The sequence below is a fragment of the Enoplosus armatus genome, chromosome 3 (genome assembly GCF_043641665.1).
Source record: "Enoplosus armatus isolate fEnoArm2 chromosome 3, fEnoArm2.hap1, whole genome shotgun sequence".
Taxonomy (NCBI): Eukaryota; Metazoa; Chordata; class Actinopteri; order Centrarchiformes; family Enoplosidae; genus Enoplosus; species Enoplosus armatus.
In genome coordinates this window covers 10764288-10783955 of record NC_092182.1, presented here as the reverse complement: position 1 = coordinate 10783955, position 19668 = coordinate 10764288, and the positions used below count along the sequence as shown (strand labels likewise).

Below are 19668 nucleotides of genomic sequence, written 5' to 3'. Positions count from 1 at the left end.
TTATATCAGAATCAGTATATTTGATTCCGATTCTGATTCTGATATACTATATTTTTGTAGTATGTTCACCGTGCTTTTACTAAAGTAAAGGATCTGAATTCTTCATCCCTCATTGTTTAACACCAATCTGGTTGCAAGTCATCACAACTGACATGCTTGTTTATTCATTCTTATTTTCATTATTTATCATCTTACCTGCTCATGTATTCTTATGGGGCATTATATGGGAGTAGTAGCCTGTCCCATCATGCATCAGGCAGCAGCAGCAGAAACACAACTGGACTGATCACAACGCTCAAATATTTACAGTATAAAGATATTCACACTTCCAGTAACACCTGAAATAAATTTTGCCTTCCTTTTTTGTAATACACAATTCAATCTTTCTCCCAAAAATCTGCCTGCAGTCGTCAGCCCCCTCTCAGCCGGAGGGAGGGGAGATGAGTGGCACATGTGCTGTGACCCACTGTAAATGACTGCTAATGTTTTAACTGGGAGAATTAGGCTTTCATCACGGAGACGAATGCAAATAGCACTGCAATAGCACTGGTGTCTGGCGCGTGTGTGTGTGTGTGTGTGTGTGTGTGTGTGTGTGTGTGTGTGTGTGTGTGTGTGTGTGTGTTTGCACTGTCAGGGTGGCGGGCGCAGATTGGGGTCAGACTCATTTACAAAACTTAGCATCACGGCTCGGGGGTTGAGGGGATGCGGGGGAGAAAGGGTTCCTCCGCTGATTATGGCTTGTGTAATTACGTGTGTGTGTGTTTGTGTGTGCGTTAGTGTGTGTGTGTGTATGTGTGTGTATCTACGTGTGTAATTACGGCGAGGAGTGATGCACGCCTGGCCTGTCCCTCCCTCTCGGCTTAGAACAGCGTGTCAGAGAGAATATGCAGGATTTAATTATAGACGAATTAAAATTGGTAATGAAATTGGGCATGAACAAACTACAAATAGCAGATGAAAAGGGAGGCCTGTCCCTGGGGGGGTGAGACGGAGATAGCGGTGTGCCTGCCTGCCTGCTCGCCTGTCTGAGTGCCTGTGGATGTGTGTGTGCGTGTGTGCTGATGATGACTGATTAGAAAAATTCAGAGATAAAATAAACGCTACTAGAGAACTACTACCTTGTGTTAGCGCTGTACATGGAGCTACAGTGTGTATAAACAGTGATGGGTAAAAATAGGACCATTATCTTCAGGTCACACTACTTAAAGGGTAACTTCACACCAAGCTGGAAAGCATTGTTTGTACTGAACACACCCTGAGTGAGCGTTCTTACCTCCAGCTAGAGAAGAACTTCAAGTAAAGGAACAAAAATAAGTGGTGTAAATAACGCAGCTGGTGTTGAGTTACTCTTTAACGACACGTTTCCTGCTGGAATATTATGGAAGTCGTGGAATAACGTGACAATATGAGATGTGTAGCTCAGACAGTTTAAGCTCGGGAATTTAAGAGAGTAAACTATGTGTCGCTTTACATATATAATTATTTCATGCATTCCTTGCACAGAGGTTTTTCAGTTCCACTTTTCAGGTGTTTTTCTCTACTATAAGCCAGACTGTTCAGTCCTTTTGAAAGAGAAGTAAGAAGTGGTTTCTGTATAACGTCTGAGGGGAAGAAATCATTATAAAATATAATAAAATGTGCAAACTAAATCAAATTTAATATTAAATGATTAAAAGGAAATACCCATGCTAAGGGCTTGTTGTTGGTCCTGTGTTACAAGTTACAAGTTATACGTTATATTAACGTACATCACCCCTGTCCCCACTGCGTTACATTAACGCACCCACCCCCAACTGGACACTTTATCTGGACACTTTACTTTATTCTGGTCACTGCACTGTTGTTATTTATCTTATCTTATTTTTATTTTTATTCTTATTCTTATTTTAGCTTTTATATTCTACTTATTTGTCATCAAAACAATAGCACCTTCAGACCACAGCAAATTCCTTGTAATGTATGTTACTTGGCAATAAACAGTTTCTGATTCTGATTCTGATTCTGATTAAAGCTCTCTCCCTCTCTCTCCTTTTTCCCAGAATGCCGTGCGCCACAACCTGAGTCTGCACAAGTGTTTTGTTCGTGTTGAGAACGTGAAGGGGGCCGTGTGGACTGTGGATGAAGTTGAATACCAAAAGAGGAGACCACCAAAGATGACCGGGTAAGTGCACACACACACACACACACACACACACACTCGCTGCATCACACACATTTTGTTTTCTTGGTGCACAGTTGAGGTTGACGTGAGTGTGAGCTTATGGGTGCTGGCACTATGATTGCCTAAATGGACCTTCTATTATTACCAAGAGGCCAACTCAGCAATCAAAAAAAAAAGAAAGAAAAAAAAGTGTGTGTGTGTGTGGGGGGGGGGGGGGTGTTCGTACTGAACTGTATGTGCGTGTGTGTTTTTCCCTGTTTGTCGACACCATTAGTAAGCAGCTGTGTGAGATGCAGGAGAGGAAAAAACCTTGTTAGCGTATGTAAACAGATGTTCTCTCCAACCGCAAGAGAAACCAGGGATAATTACACACACACACACACACACACACACACCTGCACACCAGATATTGGACACTTTCATATGTGTGTGTTTTAGCATCTGTTTACAGTCTGTGTATGTTTCTACTTGTAACAAACATATCTGTGAGCTTTGTCAGAGCGCTTTGACTGAGGTGACATCTTTTCACATATGTGCTCAATCTGTGATTTTCACTCCTCTCTCTCTCTCTCTCTCTCTCTCTCTCTCTCTCTCTCTCTCTCTCTCTCTCTCTCTCTCTCTCTCTCTCTCTCTCTCTCTGTGCGCGCAGAAGTCCCACTCTGGTGAAAAACATGATTTCAGGCCTGGGCTTTGGATCCCTAAATGCCAGCTACCAGGTAAGGAATGCCCTCTGTTTCCCCCATTTCTCTCTCTATCTCTCTCTCTCCCTCACACACACACGCACACACACACACGCACACACGCACACACACATAGCAGCCAATCGCAATCGAGGGCACTAATATCAATTCCCTCTTATAATTAGCAGATTCCCTAACGACGTTCACACCGCCTCCCTCCTCCTCCTCCCACACCAACACACACTCTCACCTCCCACCTCACTTTCTCTCACATGTGCCACCCCCCACCTCTGCACACACACACACACACTCACACACACAAACACACACTAAACCCATCTCTTCACTCCTACGCAGGCTTACACACGGAGCCCACACACACACATGCAATTTTGCGACTGAGATGATTTATAGCGTCAAGTAGTTGTCAATTAAGGTTACCGCATAAAATTATCGCCTGTCCCAGAAAATCCATCTCTGAGCCAGTGAGAATTCCCCTCCTTTTGTCTTTTTTTTCCTGTGTGAGAGGGGAGGTGGGGTGAGTCTCTCACTCACCAGTGTCCAACCTGTCTCATCTGCAAACAGCTGGATGTGAGCGTTTGGAGCAGTGACAGAAGCTGCCCCTGTTGTTTTCTCTTCTACAGACATTGATGTGTCTCAGTGTTTGTGTGTTTAAGTTGAGGTTGATGCTCAGTCTCGTTTACCATTCCTGCTGAGACTTTCATGTGAACACACACACACACACACACTTGTGACAGGGACTTTAATGTACAAGCAAACTGAGATGAGGAAAGTACTGTATATAAGTGCCCCCTAGTGGTTTGTCAAGTTCACTTGCAAGTTAGTGGATTCAAATGTGCTCCATATGGAGGAGCTCTCATCAGGGCATAAAGGAAAACTCTCCATCATTCATTGTGGCTGCGACCATTTATTATAATGTGTTTTACATCTACTTATGTGTCAATTAAACTTACAAACACATCTTGAGCATTACAGCTTGAATATATTAAAGTCAAGTAGAGTCAGATGTTTCAACAAATCCTGATGTGGTGGACGGATCACATACCTCCTTTTGCCGTTATAATTTAGCTTCTTTAATATGATACATCCAGAAAAAAGAAACTTTAATTTTATTTAAAGTGACTGGACAACTCTGTGTGTGTGTGTGTAGGCGGCTCTGGCAGAGAGCAGTCTGTCCTTGCTGAACAGCCCTTCCCTGCTGACCTCTCCGTCTGCGGCCAGCCTCAACATGCTGCATGTGGGCCATGATGATGTCAGCTCCACTGTGGAGCAGGTCAACAGCAACGGGAGCTGCAGCCCCACACTCAGCCCTCAACAGTACAGGTACGCATGGACACACACATGCACGCACACTAACAAACGTGACGGTGCAAGCAGGCAACACAAAACTGCCATAACATTATTCTTCCCTCACTGAGCATTTTACATTGATTGTGTTCACGTGGGCCAGTGTGTTGGACTAATAATGGCATTTTTATCAGCGAGTCAGTGTTGTTATCGTCTACAAAATGGAGGTGTAATGGCGATACTGATATTATCGTCTTTATAGAAGATGGCTGATGAGAGAAATAATTTTAGTTTAGTGTGAGAGAATTTTAAATAACTGGACTATCTAAAACATCAAAGAAACCTTCCTCCCCTCGGGAGTGGGAGTTCTGTTATAATCTAAATGCTTTTTTTTTTTAGGCATTTCTACTCAAAATACAGAAATAAAACTCGGGAAACAATTTTTACAACTAATGGTTACATTTTAGATTAGTCAGTTTACTCCAAATTAAAAAATAAATAAGTTGTTTTCTATTATCTAGAATAGCGGTTTTGCACAAATGTACAAAAATTCAACAATGCCTCTTTCCAGAAATAATAATCACCGTTGCACAGAAAATCCACAGACCTCGATGTGGACAGTTTCACTGACAGCTGTTTTCTACCATTCACCAACTGAAACCATAACAGATGATATTGTTGGGTTTACAGTATCTTTTTTGTACTTTGGTGTCTTCAACTATACTAAACTTAGACTGTGCTAAAGTGAGAGCAGACATGTATGTTCACAAATAACTACAAAACTACAGGATAGCACTTTAGATAAGAGGATAAACCAGGAAATATTTGACGTCACAAATTCTGCCATTGGCATCTGCCTTTAAACAAGGCTAACAGCCATTTGCTCTCCCCTCCAGCCACCAGGTGCATGTGAAGGAGGAGCCCACTGAGTTGGAGGAGGACAGTCGACCAGTTTCCCTCCTGGCCGGTGTCACACACAGCCTGCCATTGCCGAGCGACGAGCGTGACCTGGAGGAGGATCTTCCCACCGAGGAGCTGGAGTAGGACAGATCCGAGATGGACCAGAGGGACGTGACATAGCGAGATCAATCCCTGAGCCCTCTCGTCAGCGTGAAGAGGAAAAGATAGCTACAGTACACTTAAAAGAAAAGAGAGAAAAAAAAGAGAATGTTTTTTTTTTTTGTTTTTAAGAAAATGCAAGCAACCAAGGACGACATTGAGAAACTCCAAACAGGGTTAGATGACCTCCGTTACTTTCAGACGCAAAAACAAGACTGTGGAGCACTGCTTTACCTCCATGTGTTTCTTTTCCAACACTTGGCTCAGAGGTGTAACACCACTCAATGCATACACACTCACACAAAAAAAACATGCACACACATACACACACGCGCACACACTTGTCACTTGTCAAACCATGTCTCATCATCCTCCCTGGTCAAATCAGCCTCTGTGTAGAGACCCCTAGAGGTTTGGACACACACTCTCCTCCTCGCCCCACCACTCTGCATACACCCTCCTCACTGTTGTCTTGGGCTGCCTGGCTAGCCGTTTTTATCTCTGCGTCAGTTGAGAAGACACACAGGTGTGTGTGCGTTACAGAAAGACACACAGGATCATGTGTATATAGATTTGGAGCAGTCACCAGGGGCTGTGCAGTGTACCTCTCCTTCTTCCCCCTCTTTGAGTCAGTCACTTGCTTTTTCAATTTCTTTGATTCGATTGAAATGAAACTGTTGGAAGGAAGGAAGGAAGGAAGAGTGCTTTCAAAGATTACCTCCAACACTTCTGCAGAGCGGGCTCCTGAGGCTCTCCATGTCCGTGTGTGAGCCCGCGGAGAGGCTGACCCAACAGAGGCGGCGTGGCCCTGGTCCCTGTCCAAACGTCTGCCCCCCCAGCAAGACACTTAGTGACGGACATCTTTTAAACTCTTTGCTTCTAAGTGAGATAAAAAAAAGAAGACATTTTCCTACCCCACCTCCTTCCCTTCCCAACCCCCCCAACCCGGAAAGACTGCAGGAATAGGACCATTTGGTGCTGTCCTTCTCCTCTCCTCCGTCTGCGGACGGAGTGACGAGCTTGGAACACTTTGAGAACGAGAAGGAAAGAGGGGAAGCAGAGAGAAATGAGGGAGGAAGCATCTACAGAAATATTGTGACTAAAAAAGAAAACTGTTGATGATTATGGAACATAACAAGAAAAAAAAACGTGTGGTAGCTTTTGTCATTTCCTTTTTTTATTTGATGTTATTATCATTGTTTATTTTTGAGGATCAATATTTCCACGGTGGCGTTCTGTTTCAACGTACTTTTTCTAAGGATGCTGTTTTTGTTTTTTTGTATTGTAATTTGTTTGATTTACTCTGGCTGTTCACACCATTCCAAATGAGTATTGGCAAAAAAAAAAGAAAGCGCAGTATTGTCCCAACTTGTGATACCCCGACCCCCACTCCTGCCCCTCTCCCTTTCTGTCCCAAGTGTAGCAGGCAAGAAATTTGGAAATAGCACTTAAAGTTGCCATTATCCAGACAGATTATTTAACAGCTGAAACTTTTCCTTTTTTTCAATTCTCTCTCATTCACTTGTTTTTGGTTGTGTATTTAGTTGAGAAATATCAGTAATGCTTTAAAAATATATATATTATTACTGCAGTCAGAGAATACCTCATCCCACAAAGGTTCTGCCTGGAACTGTGTCCAAATTGATAAACAAATAAGGGGGAATTCTTTCTGTGGGACACCAAATGCGGCAACTCTGCTCAGCTTCGATTCAAAGCTCTATGGTTGTAATAGTTACTGTGTAGAAGCTATCTGCAATTCACTGTGTGAGTTTGTGTAAAAGGAATAGCACGTGAGATTTATTTTTTTTGTTTTTCCGTGAGCATAAAAGCATTACTTTTCTCTACAGTGCCATACCAAATTTAACGTTTATTTTAATCTATTATCTGCTTATTCCCATTTTATTTTTGTTACAGGTAACCAAAGAAATATGTAGAAAACCAAAAACCCTGTAGTTTATTTTGCCCTTTTTTGAGTTTTTTTTTTCTTTCTTCTTAAAGAATTGGCCAAAAGACAACAAACCAGGAGTTTGAATTCTTATTATTGTATTCATATAACTATTGTGTTGAAATTATACATGACTTACAGTGCTGACCGTTCCAAAAACCAAAGTGTGTAAATCAAACTAGAATTTGGAGACATCAAAGCTTTTGCATGATTAAGCGGTTACGAATGACTCACATTAGGTATGAGGCCAAAAACTAGTATTAACAAACCTCGCACAGTTCCTCTGAAAGAAGAAAAAAGCACTTAGAGGTGAAACCCTGTCTCTCCCACGCTCAGGCTAAACTGTGTTTCAAACACAACCCCAGGACCGGCCCTACTACTGTATGAGCAGGCCTAAAAATGAGGCATTTGAACACAACATATATGTACCTTTACAACCTGAGATGCCAACAAAAAGAGAGGTTAAATACAGAATGAAAATATTTGGCTCCGTCAAATCACGCTGGCTTTACAGGATACTTTTTTCTGGTGCTGTCGTAACAAACATTTGGATTTTTTTTTTTAATCTTGGGAACAAACACACCCTCTTGATCTGTATGTCGTATTTGCAGGAAGAGGAAACGTACTGTAATGTGGTTACAAAAGTCACACCTTTGAACAGGGAGGAGTTATTCCAAATACATATATATTACAACAAAGAGGGAACAACGAAAAATAATAACAAAATATACCAATGTAAGAGGAAAACAAACCAAGGGACATCATGTAATTTAAAGTTGGGTTCATATTTTCATACTTTTTCTCTCTTGCACTTCAGACAATTTTTCTTATTTAATGAAAGAACCTTTCTGATGACTTTGCGTTCAAACAGGACTGTTTCCTGTCACATTAGAGACTGATTTCTAACAAAGTACAAAGTGGCAGACAGGCATCTTGAAATGAGATAAAAAACCAAAAATAACACTACCTCCTTTTCAAAACGGTTCAACACATAGCCAATGGGAGACTGAACTCTCTTTAAAAAAAATTTTTTTTCGCCATTCTTCCTGGATGATAATAATGAATGCCAAAATTGTTGTTACACTTAACTGTATGACTGACACACAAACACACACACACACACACACACACACACACACAAAAGAAGCTATTTGGCGGATCCGGACTCCCTAACACATCTGCTTGAGCCCAAAAACATAGAGACGTTTCACTTTCCATGGATTTAAAAATGACTACCTCTCCTTAAACCACATCTAAAGCACTCTCTATGTCTCAAAGTGTGTTGTGAAGTGCTCACTATATATGAAAAGTTTTCTATCAGCTGTGTAAAACCGACCATACACCCGATTAGCACTGAGCTATGTGAACAGCCTCTCAGCGGTGTGCTTTGACTGTACGTGTGCATATTCATGATCTCAGCCGATGAGAAACTGGTCGTTAATGGCTATGTGGTGTTACGTGGAGCTGGTTGTCAGGGGTAATGATGGGCAGAATATATCGGTGCCACCACCCACACATGCACACGCACACGGGAATAACAGAAGCATAGAAGCAGGGCTATGGGTTAGTGCAACAGAGGCTCTGACCATCCAGATATCCAAAGACCCACAAACACAGCAGCACCTGCTTCACCAAAACACTCACAGAGACGCTGAGAGGACTAACACACACACTTAAAGAAACTCATCACTACTACTAGTAATATCGAAACCAAGAGGAACTGCTGCATACAGTACATAGATGATCTCTGACTTGTGCTTTAAGGTACACCTGTAAACAAAGCTGTTTTATAAAGATGTAGATTGTTCACAGGTCGCCATGTAACACTTCTGTTCTTTCTCCAGCTTGGCATAACATGATGTATTCTTGTATATTAATGCTTGACTTATCTCTCCAGGGCATTCTTTCCCATTTTGTCCTTTGATTTTCTCTTCTTCTTTTTTATTTTTTTTTTATTTCTGCACCTGTTTAGCTATTGTAAAGCTTTCAGCTCTGATTCCTATACTGTACTGCTAATGCTGAAGTATATGTATTTATCATATTAAGTGCTGCAGGTATCTTGGTTTATTAGTTTTGTTTTTGTTTTGTTTTGTTTCCACTTTTTCAGTTCTTCATAAAACGTCTGGGACGCTGATTTTTTAAGTGTATTATCTCTAAAAAAAAAATTAAAAGAATAAAAGTTAGATCAGTGGTTTAGGTAACACCTGTTTGTATATTTATCTTAGCTAGGTCTATTTTGATACTTTTTTGTCTCTGTACTGCATTTATGCATTTTTAAGGAAAGAAAAAAAAACAAATGGAAAACAAACTAAAAAGTTACTTCATTATGTATTGATACCTCAGAAGGACTTTTTCTCAAAGACAGGACCAAAACCTCCGAAAAGAAAAAGAGAAAGAGGAAAAATGTAAGAATATGTAGCCCCTCTCTTGCTTTAAAAAATGCGGAGCTCTAGAAAGGTATTGCTGTTGGTCCTCTCAGGTGCCAATATGTGTCCCAGCTCCCTGTGACCCCTCCCTCTGACCCCTGACCCCTGTCATTCCTGTGCTGAACTCCGACCCGCAGAGCTGTCAATCATCTGCAGGCACCATGGGGGTGTCACTGAGTCATACACCGGGCTGGTGGTGACCAGTCACAAACCTCATCTCCCAGTCCCACAGAGGCAGATCAAAGACTGACACTGTTGCATTTTTGATACTCCTTCTCTTGCGTAGTCTCAATACCAAAATGTGGAAGGCTCTTAGAGATGCAGCTCATCCTCTGACTACCAAAGGCATTGCAAGCAACCATTTGCTTAGTCCAAACTCCTGAACTGTAACCAAACTGTAACCAAACCAATGCCACAACCTTAACCAAACAAAAACCAAGCTACTTCCAAAACTCTCCATCGATTTCACTGATCACCTTTACTGATAGCTGTTATCTCTCATACATCCACATAATGGTGTTGTAGGACCGGCCTGCAGCCTGTTGGCTGGTGACTGACTCAAGAGGACACATGGAGCCCAAATCCTGATGTGATTGGACAGTTCTGAGGTGTCATGTGAGGGGGAAGGGACTCTCAAAGTGGAGCTTTGCCTGACGGTATTATCAAGTAGACAGCCAGAATCCGATGGAACTACCACTTCAGCTCTCCTCTGGTTAAACCTTAGGAATGTGTGTACATTTTCAGCAGTGACTCTCTGAATTGTTTCTTAGTTTCAGTTTACCTGTTTACCTCTCTTTATCCTTTGGTTTTTTGTTCTGTTTCTTGTTATTTGAAAGTGTGACCCGAGGAAGAGGCGGGAACAGGGACTGGGTGGTGGCTTTAGACAGACAGTGGAGCCCAGCCCTCTGACCCTCCACCCCGGGTAGCCATGTAATGCCAGTCACTGCCCTTTCCTTCATGCTGTATAAAAACACACACATATATCTGTGTATTTGTAACCTGAATCTTCTTGTGTCTGTCCATGCAGACAATAAAAAACTGTACAGTAGGTCTAGTTGCATGTAATCTGTACTAATTATTGACAATGGCATTATAAAATGCAATAAAATACTTATTACACTGTCCTACGTTGCGTCCTTGTTGTTTCTTCTCCAGAGATATATAGCGGTCGTTCCCAACTTGTGGGACTGCCAAAAGGAGTCACAATCTAAATCTCTGGGGTCATGACACAAAAAATATATTTTTCTGTGAAAAAATATCATTTCTGCAACACAATTATTTATTTTTCTGACCTCACTTTAATCTTTGCTTTCTCTTGTGGATTACTGGTTAATTTTACCTCCTTAGACCACATGCAGATTTTGGAATATATCAGTCTGCAAAGGAAAAATGGCTCAACCACTACACATAATGCAAACTCTGACGAGAAGCTGGTAGCAGGCATTGTTTGTTTTAAGGAGTCATGAGGCTTAAAGGTTGGGAGACACTGGTATATGGGGAAAAAAATACCCTTGAGACTAGTTACTACACTTAAATACTTTATTTTATGTTATAGTGCCTATGAAAGAAGTCTGTAAGTAAAGCTAATTGTAAAGTATATACATGGTTGGACATAATAACACCTGTACAGCATAACGCAATACAGAACAGGAGCCCTGCAACAACTGCTACATTAAAGCTTCAGTTTTATTGAGACTGTGTCAGAGGTGTTGACTCAACTCTACTGTCGTTTTTGAGCTTGTGGTCAGAGTTGTTTCTTTGAATTTCATTATATTTCTACGTTTCTATGGCCACACCCTGCACCCAAACCAGACGAGACTACATATCACACACACAAACACTCACTGAAAAGGCAGCGTTGTACTTGCAGAAAAAGTAAACAGTGTCAAATGCAGCTATGCCAATTTTCACCGTGACCTCTGCCAGACTACTTGTCATATAAATGCTCTACTCCTGCAGTCTCTAACTACTATAATTGAGGAAAACTAATTAAGGACAATGAAGGAAAGCTGAATGTTTTTGGAAAACTGAGCAAATGTCCTCTTAGCATCCTGTTAAGTCATTGTTTAAAAAATGACAACCACTGTCCCAAATTGTTTGCAGGTGAAGGACTGAATGGAGTTTTTCCAGTGCTACCTGATAATTTGCAATTCTAATAGCCAATGTCCTGCACTCTCTGTACAGAAAATACACTTCTTTTAGTTCAGAGTCCTCATACAGAAAAACACGTCATTTAGCCTTTAAAGAATGCATCAAATCACTCCTATGGTGCCATTGCAGTATAGTAGTTAGTTAATCCTACCTGATTTATTAGACAACAAACTGCTGCTCAAATGGCAACTTTTCCTTGAGTTCAGCCTGTGTCAGGGCCGCAGGCCTTCAGGTCAGCATGTGCTGTGATACAGAGAGTGGCCACCAGGAGGAGTAAACAAACCGGACAACACAAGCAGCATCTCATAAACACCAGCCCAGCAACAAACATCACAGTGGTCCACATCCACTGACATGGTCTGACCAACAGAGTGGGCCAGAGAGTGCAGAACAAGACAAAAGCGCTGAGTGAACTACCTGTAGTGTGTGTGTGATGGAGTGAATAACTTGAATGCAGGTGGCTGAAGTTATCTTTCTAATAGTAAAGATGCTGTATATGATAGTTGAAACTAGTTGTGTACTTTTTATTCACTCACCTCCATTTTTCCCTCTCCTTTACCTGTGCCTCTCTCCCTTGCAGGCTTGGCGCATGCCCTACAGCTTATCTTTAAACTTCCACGCTGCATCGTGGATGTGTTGCCACAGGGAGAAAAAATGGAAACTGGCTGGATGTTTTTTGGAAAGTTGAAACTTTGTTTAATCTTGTGCTTTTAGTGAACTTCTCCGTCAGTCAGCTGGGAGGAAACTCGCTCTTGACGCTTAAATCCCTGTGACATTTGGTTTTGGGAGAGACCCCATCCTAAGCCTACAGACACACATGCACACACACATACAGAAAACACACTCCCTGGCATGCACACATCATGAATACTAAGCAGAAACTTAGTACTATACAATTGTACAAGGTGAGCCAGGGTGCAGAGCAACACACAAAGAGGTTATTCTTGGCAGTCTGAAGTCTCTGAATATATTTCTTAATGCTCATCTGGACAGAGTAAGCAGTAGGTGTGTGCACATGAGTGTGTGTATTGTACGTTTGAAAACCTGTTTGTGTGTCTGGAGAAGGATTTGTACATTCACTTATGCATCTGCTGGCCTGTGCACGGGCACGGACTTGCAATGCTAAATCAATATGGATGTTTGTGTGTGATTGGGTGTGGAGGGCTGCTAGTTCCAGCAGCATGGAGAGCACTGAGGTCCAGGCAGACCCTGTGAGTCACAAAATAAATTTACTGAGAGCCATCTCTCTCCGCCTCTCTCCCGTTCACTCACTCTGTCATCCTCGCTCGCCCTTCTTCCCCTCCGTGTCTGTGGCTGAAGGAGTGGGCTGTCCTCCAAACAGTATATTGACTCACTCAAAACAACACAACATACTGTGTGTGCTTCCACATGGGTCTGAGACTCTGTCTCTCTTTCTCATGTGTTTACATTAAAGTTTTTTTTATTCTATAGACTGGCAACATTAAAAGCACGTGCAATCAAATGATAAAACCTTGTGTTTTGTTGAGATTGGCTTTACCTCCTACATTTGTTACAAATGTTTTGGCTTGATTAGGGGTCTAATTGACTTAAGTAATGTGTCACATTCTGTACAGTTCAAAATCCTGTTAAGAAGCAATTCTTCTAAAATTAGGAAAAGTCGTGAATCACCGAGGTGATAAAACAAGTTTGTTTATTGAGTTTTTTTAAAGAGGGCCGGGGTCTCTTGAACCCCAAACAGGGTTCATTGTTTAGCCTTAAAAATGTCAGAAAAGTGTGAAAAATGTCCATCACAATTTCCCAGAGCTCATGGTGTCTTCATCTGTCCGACAAATAATATATTCCAACATATTCAAATTTACAATAATATAAAACAGCAAATCATCACATTTGAGATGCAAGAAAAAAATGAATGTTTGGTATTTTTGCTTGAATTGATGATGATTGTCAAAATTGTTGTCAATTAATTTCCTGTTGATTGATTTATCGATAAATCCCTAATTGTTTTGACACTAATTGCGTCAATACACTGTGTATACATGTAGAACCAATTCATCTGCTTCTTCTGTGAAAATAAATAACTGGACTGAATCTCTCTGCCTGCAGCAATAATCAATATGACATGCTTTGAACTGAACTCATCTCTTTTATTAAAAAAGACTTAATTTTCCTGAAATGCAGCTAAGGAGTTATCGACTCTGTTGTTTCTGGGGGTCAACATGCAACATGCATTTCACAAACAAAAAGAGCAAGGGAGCTCAAACCAAGGAGGTGCACAACATAATATTGAGTTGATGGGAGGGATATGATGACCGTGTGTAAGCAACATCAAAAATGCACAACTTGCACAGATGCTGTGGTCATTGTCCTGGTTTTTAAATAACTAGACTCCAATTGTTAGTGTCTCACAGGTATGCCTTTCCCTCCCAAGAAGCCTCCCCAGAGAAGAAGTCATGAGTCTGATGTGAAGTCTGAAGTGGATGAAACTGCACGACTCCATGTGTGGCAGAGAGAAAAAGGGGGGGGGGGGGGGGGGGGCAGAGAGACAGAGAAAGAGAGAGAGAGAGAGAGAGAGAGAGAGAGAGAGAAAGAGGGCCCCAGCTACAGAACAAAAGCATCTTTGTGAGTGATTGGAACCACATTTTCACCCTCCTCTCTCTCTCTCTCTCTCTCTCTCAATTTCATTTCAAATCATAGGGCATTATTGGCATGAAAGTTTAAAAAACAATGTTGCCAAAGCATCAAAATACAATTTGTCCAAATATTTGGACATTACACAGTAATATCAATCTCTCTCTCTCTCTCTCTCTCAATCTCCCGGCCACACCAGACTGTTCAAAACCACTGAAACAATCCAAGTCAAAAGTTTAGAATAATACTCGGAGACAGTCTCAGCAGATACTCTGTGTGCTCCAGTTTCACGTCTCTGTGAACACACACTGTGCTAACATACTCTCTCTCGCTCTCTCACTCTCTCTCTCTCTCTCTGGACTCTCTCTCCCTCTCTCAGTCTCTACATTTCCTCCGTCTGCCCCTCCCACCCTGCCTGTCTGCAGATCTGATGCTGGGGAGGGTCTGGATGTGGCATCTCATGCAGTCTGGTCAGACGTCGTGGAGCAGCGGAGCAGCTCTCACCTCAGTCCTCCAGCGCTGGCAGCCTGCTGTCTCTCTCTCTGTTGAATCTCAGTGGACTGGAAAGCCTCTAAAGCCTCAGAGGCCTAAGCCAAACAAAGAACAGGTCTACGTGCTATGAGAAAGGTAGAATTGCTTTCAACATAGTGAAGCATGGCATGATTGCCTTTGTGAGGACAGCTTGCCCTTGATACAGTATGTAATAGAAATTATAACTTGTCTTTATGCATTGGTAATTGCATTTAGCAAGACCTGTGACTCAGTTGCGGTAAAAAAAAAAAAAAGAAACTAAGCAGTGACATAAAAGGAAGAGCCATGTGGTGATACAAGGTGGTGGCACTTACACAATGTTTACAACTATTACAAGTATCCTGTATATCTATCACACCAAGCGTAGGTTTAGATTTTTTAATATAATGTTGGCCGTCTCTTTCAAAATTTCCTTGTTTCATTACTTACCTCACGGTCACAATGCATGCGAGACATAATATTGCACAGTTTTTCATATAATATCAGCTTTCTTGCCGAGAGTTAGATGAGAAGATTTGCCATTTCTCGTAATTATAGCTCTGGAGCCAACAGCTGGTTAGCTTAGCTTAGCATAAAGAATGGAAACGGGGAAACAGCTAGCCTGGCTTTGTCAAAAGGTAACAAAATCCCCCTTCAAGCACTGGGACCAGTAACAATCCGCTGGTTGCCTGGCAACTGGTCCTGGCCAGGAAATAGTCAAGCACTTTACCCCTGTAAAACAGTGAATTGTAATTTTTACACTTCAGTTTGTACGGATTAAACAAATGAGATATGACGTGTTAATTAATGAGTTAGAGGTGCTGGTAGATGGATTTTGGTGGATTTCCCAAAATGTCCTTTAAAAGTCAGTCATCAGGATCAGGGACAAAATATTTCTGTCTGTCTGCACACAATAAAATACTGATGTACATGTGTTGATGTGTGCGTCAACAGCAGCTCCCTGTTTCATAATTGGAAGCTGATTTGATAGCACTGTTGGAGGTGAGGAATGTGGAAGGATGCTGCCATATTCCTCTGCTTGGTGCACTAGACCCTGGACGGTCCAAAGAGTCCTTGTTCACCTCCACAAGGAGCTACCACTTAGAACCAGAACAAAGGCAACCAGCAAATCTACAAGGTGTGTAGCACCTACTCTGTGACAAATGTGTTTAAAAATCATTAAATAACCGTTAAATAAGGTTTGATTAAATTACCGTTGAGTACATGTGAATCACTAGTGTTTAAATAATTATGTAAATACCAAGTAAGCAATAGAAGTGAAAGCTATCAGACCGTATTGTAGAGAGCCTTGTGGGTGAATGGTGAAGAGGGGTGTGAGTCATGAAAGGAAGTAAGAGGATAGAGAGCACACGATTTTTAAGAAGCTGATGACAAGAAAATGTCTCATTGTTCAGTGCTGGAATAGGTGAGGGGGCGGGGGGGGGGGGGGGGGGGGGGGGGGGGGGGGGGGGGGGGGGGGGGGGGGGGGGGGGGGGGGGGGGGGGGGGGGGGGGGGGGGGGGGGCTGAGTCTTGTACAAACACACCAGACTTTAATGTAGCCACAATGCAATGTCAACAATCTTCAGGGTCTTTTGAAGCTTGTGTTTGGTTTATTTATGCGGGTCTTCTGTTTTTATTACACCATAATTGTACTGGATCATTTTTTAGTTGATGTGATGATATCAGATAAAAAGACGTGAATTTCCTCATTAACACATTGTGATCCTGTGAATTAGTTGAAAATGAGGGTGAATTTTAATTTGATACAATTTGGGGGTGCTCTTGTCCCACCCTTTTAAAAAAAATCCCCCTGCAGTAGATGACAAATTGGTAAGTTATGCATGTAAAGCAGCGGGGGGGGGCAGCTGTTTGAAATGTGTGGATATGAATTAGCTCAAAGAGACTTTGATATGCAGCTATTGGTTGGTATCGCACTTCCTTTCAGTGGTAGGTTTTCCTCCATGGGGGGCATTTATACTGAGACAACCTCTCTAACTGATCAGTCTTCATTTTATATCTATAAGAATTATGTGTAACAAAACTCTTTAGATCATAAGGTGAGTCTGGTCTGCTGAATGGTAAGTGCCCAGCTGTCCTAAATAAAATGCAGTATATCTGGATTTCTTTCACAAACCAAAAAACAAACAAAATCCTGCTGGAACCAGATCTCTCTAACGCTACCATTGCCCACACAAGCTCTGACCCTCGTGCCCAGACAGACGCTGAGCCCCCACAGAGCACAAATCCCACAAATACTGTCAAAGCCTGACTGTTTCCGATAACCTATTCAACGGGAGGCGGTCAAGTTGTTAGTAAAAATGAAGCCTGTCTCAAGTAGAAGATTTGCTGCTGTGAATTACCTGGCGTCCTGCCACGCCTTCAAGCATCAATCACACAAAACACTCTCATCAGCCACGGCCTCCAGGTGTCAACATGGCATGAGCACACAAGGTCTGTGTATCCTACGTGACCCAAGAAACACAACTAATTTATATTTTGGCTGTTTGTTTTAATCCACATACCTTATTGTTTGCAATATTAATAAAGTAAAGACCATTCTCAATAATGCCCTCAACAAAGTTAGAGATGAGTTGTGGTTTTATCATCAAAAAGTAAGAAACAAAGGTTTTGCTAAAATTGATAGACAGGCTAGGCTCAAGGATCAATAACCAATACTAATTTATATTATTGCAAGTTAAAAAACACTCCATAACATTTTTATATTTGATATTTGGTATTTATGGTGTCTTCTTGTTTATTTCGTTGCTGGGTAACCAGTGGTATCAAAAGTCTTAAAACATGGATACACCCACACCTACTGGCATTATATTTCAAGATAAGTGCATCAAAACTGAGAAGGTAGTTTTGAAAAGAGGTCAAACCAGTTGACAATATTAGTGAGTTAGGACTGTTAAAGATATACAACATATTTGCCATGAATGCAGTGCTATAAACACAGGTTTGACAATTTGTTTCACGATGATAGAAGTTTCCCAGTATGAAGCTCACGACACTCATTCTTCCTGTATATCCGTATTTGTGTAAATGTGTAAATGTAAATACATACAGTATATGTTATTATCTAGTCACCCTGGGTAATTTGAATGCAGCTAAACCTGATTTGTTTGTTTGTGAAGTGGATTATCCACCACAGATGTCAGATGATTCATTCGAACTTTCTTGCCTCACTTAATTTTATTTACATTACAGAGTGCAAAATTGTGACGTTTTAATTCACTTAGTCAATAAAAAATCTCACATATCCAGCACTTGAGGACATGGTGATGACATGATAAACAGTTTCAAGAGGAAGTACTTGGAGCCAAACAAAAACACGTATTGGTTTCAATACCTCTCCTTTTGACATAAAAGTATTTTTGAAACTTTTGAAAAATAACCAGCTGATGTCAGGGGCATATTCTTGTAATTACTTGTGCACAATTACTATCATGGGGATGAATCATGAGTCACCGCTGACAATATGACCTAGTTTGGTCTTGTACTGGGACATCTTAGAAGGCCTCCTGTACCAGAATGAATGAAAGAAATTTCCCACCGTGAGTCACAACAGGGGGTAAACTAAAAACAGTAACCCTTCACCTAAAGAACAAAGGTTCGGTCAACTCATGCCAGGGTACAAAACATGTACTTGGCATCTTGTCAAAAAAAGCTACTGGTTTGAAGAATTAAAGAATTTGACTAAATTACAATACACTATAATTACCAACCATATTTTCCTGTAAACACGTATTGTTTTTTACTGGAAAAATACAAATGACTCCACAGAATAATAATGGAATATCGTAGATTGAAATGCCACAGATCTGCTGCATTTAAGGGATTTTGAGCCAGTATATATAATTGTTACCTGCATCATTGCTGTTGTACATAAAAAGTTACATTCACAAACTTTTGCTCTATAATTAATAACAAAACATATGGTTCCTGGGCTCATAAATCCTGATGAAAGCTAGCCTGTGTTAGTGCTGTGTCTGGTTCGGGTTAAGAGGTAATTATATGACAGTATAGTTCAGCCCAACTAGTTTGTAGCCTGGAGGAAGCACAATCACTGCTGACTGTAGTTTCCTGTCCAATAGCTGCAGCACAGAAGTCTGAGGCAAGTATAGTGGGAGTAAAGAGAGAGGAGAGAGCGAGTACACAGGACGGACACTGCTCATTTTAGGACTTTCAACAAGTTTGGGACAGTTCCTGTGCTTGGACTTTGTTTGCAGACACGCAGCAGAAGGTGAGGAAACAAAGAGCGTTCAGCGAGCTGCCCCTGCAGAGACACACAAACTTCCCAACATCTGGTGTGCTGGAGGACGGGGCGAGCCGGAGAGAGAAACTTTGGAGGCGGAGAGAAAACTATCTTCGCTGGAGAAAAATGCATTGAATTGGGAGTTCGGGGGCACCTACATGAGCCGAAAAAGAGGTCTGGTGGTCGTGTAAAGTGACAAGAGCGGAGGGAAAGAGGACGGGAAAAGGTCCACCTGGAGCGGTCAGAGAATGAAATAGCCGAAGGGTTGGCTGCACCGTGCCCCAGCCAGAGAGAAGGTAAGAGGCTGTTTTCCTGTGCTGTTGTTGTGGATCAAAGCGAGTTATTCTGCAGATATAAATGCAGTCAGAAAAAAAGACCGAGCTCCGTCTGAGCGTGCAGGGACTCGTTTTGGGGAAGCAGGGCGCAGACGTGCAATAAAGGTAAACAGTACGTCCGTTATAGCAAACAGTAACATTTAGTATTAGTTCACTTTAAAGTTCAGCGTAAATTTCCATTGAAAGGTAGAGTCTGCTATTTTTAAAACCTGGGTAAAAGTTCA

General features: G+C 41.6%; 1 protein-coding gene across 1 annotated transcript in view; it reads left to right on the top strand.

The window, feature by feature from the left end:
- foxp4 (forkhead box P4) overlaps positions 1–5225 on the top strand; it is a 54874-nt gene extending 49649 nt beyond the window's left edge. The window contains exons 15-18 of the mRNA XM_070902056.1: positions 2040–2161; positions 2811–2877; positions 4013–4185; positions 5046–5225. Coding sequence (XP_070758157.1) covers positions 2040–2161; positions 2811–2877; positions 4013–4185; positions 5046–5193 — 510 coding nt within the window. The 3' untranslated portion in view covers positions 5194–5225. The remainder of the gene's footprint in view (positions 1–2039; positions 2162–2810; positions 2878–4012; positions 4186–5045) is intronic.
- The last annotated feature ends 14443 nt before the right edge of the window (positions 5226–19668 follow it).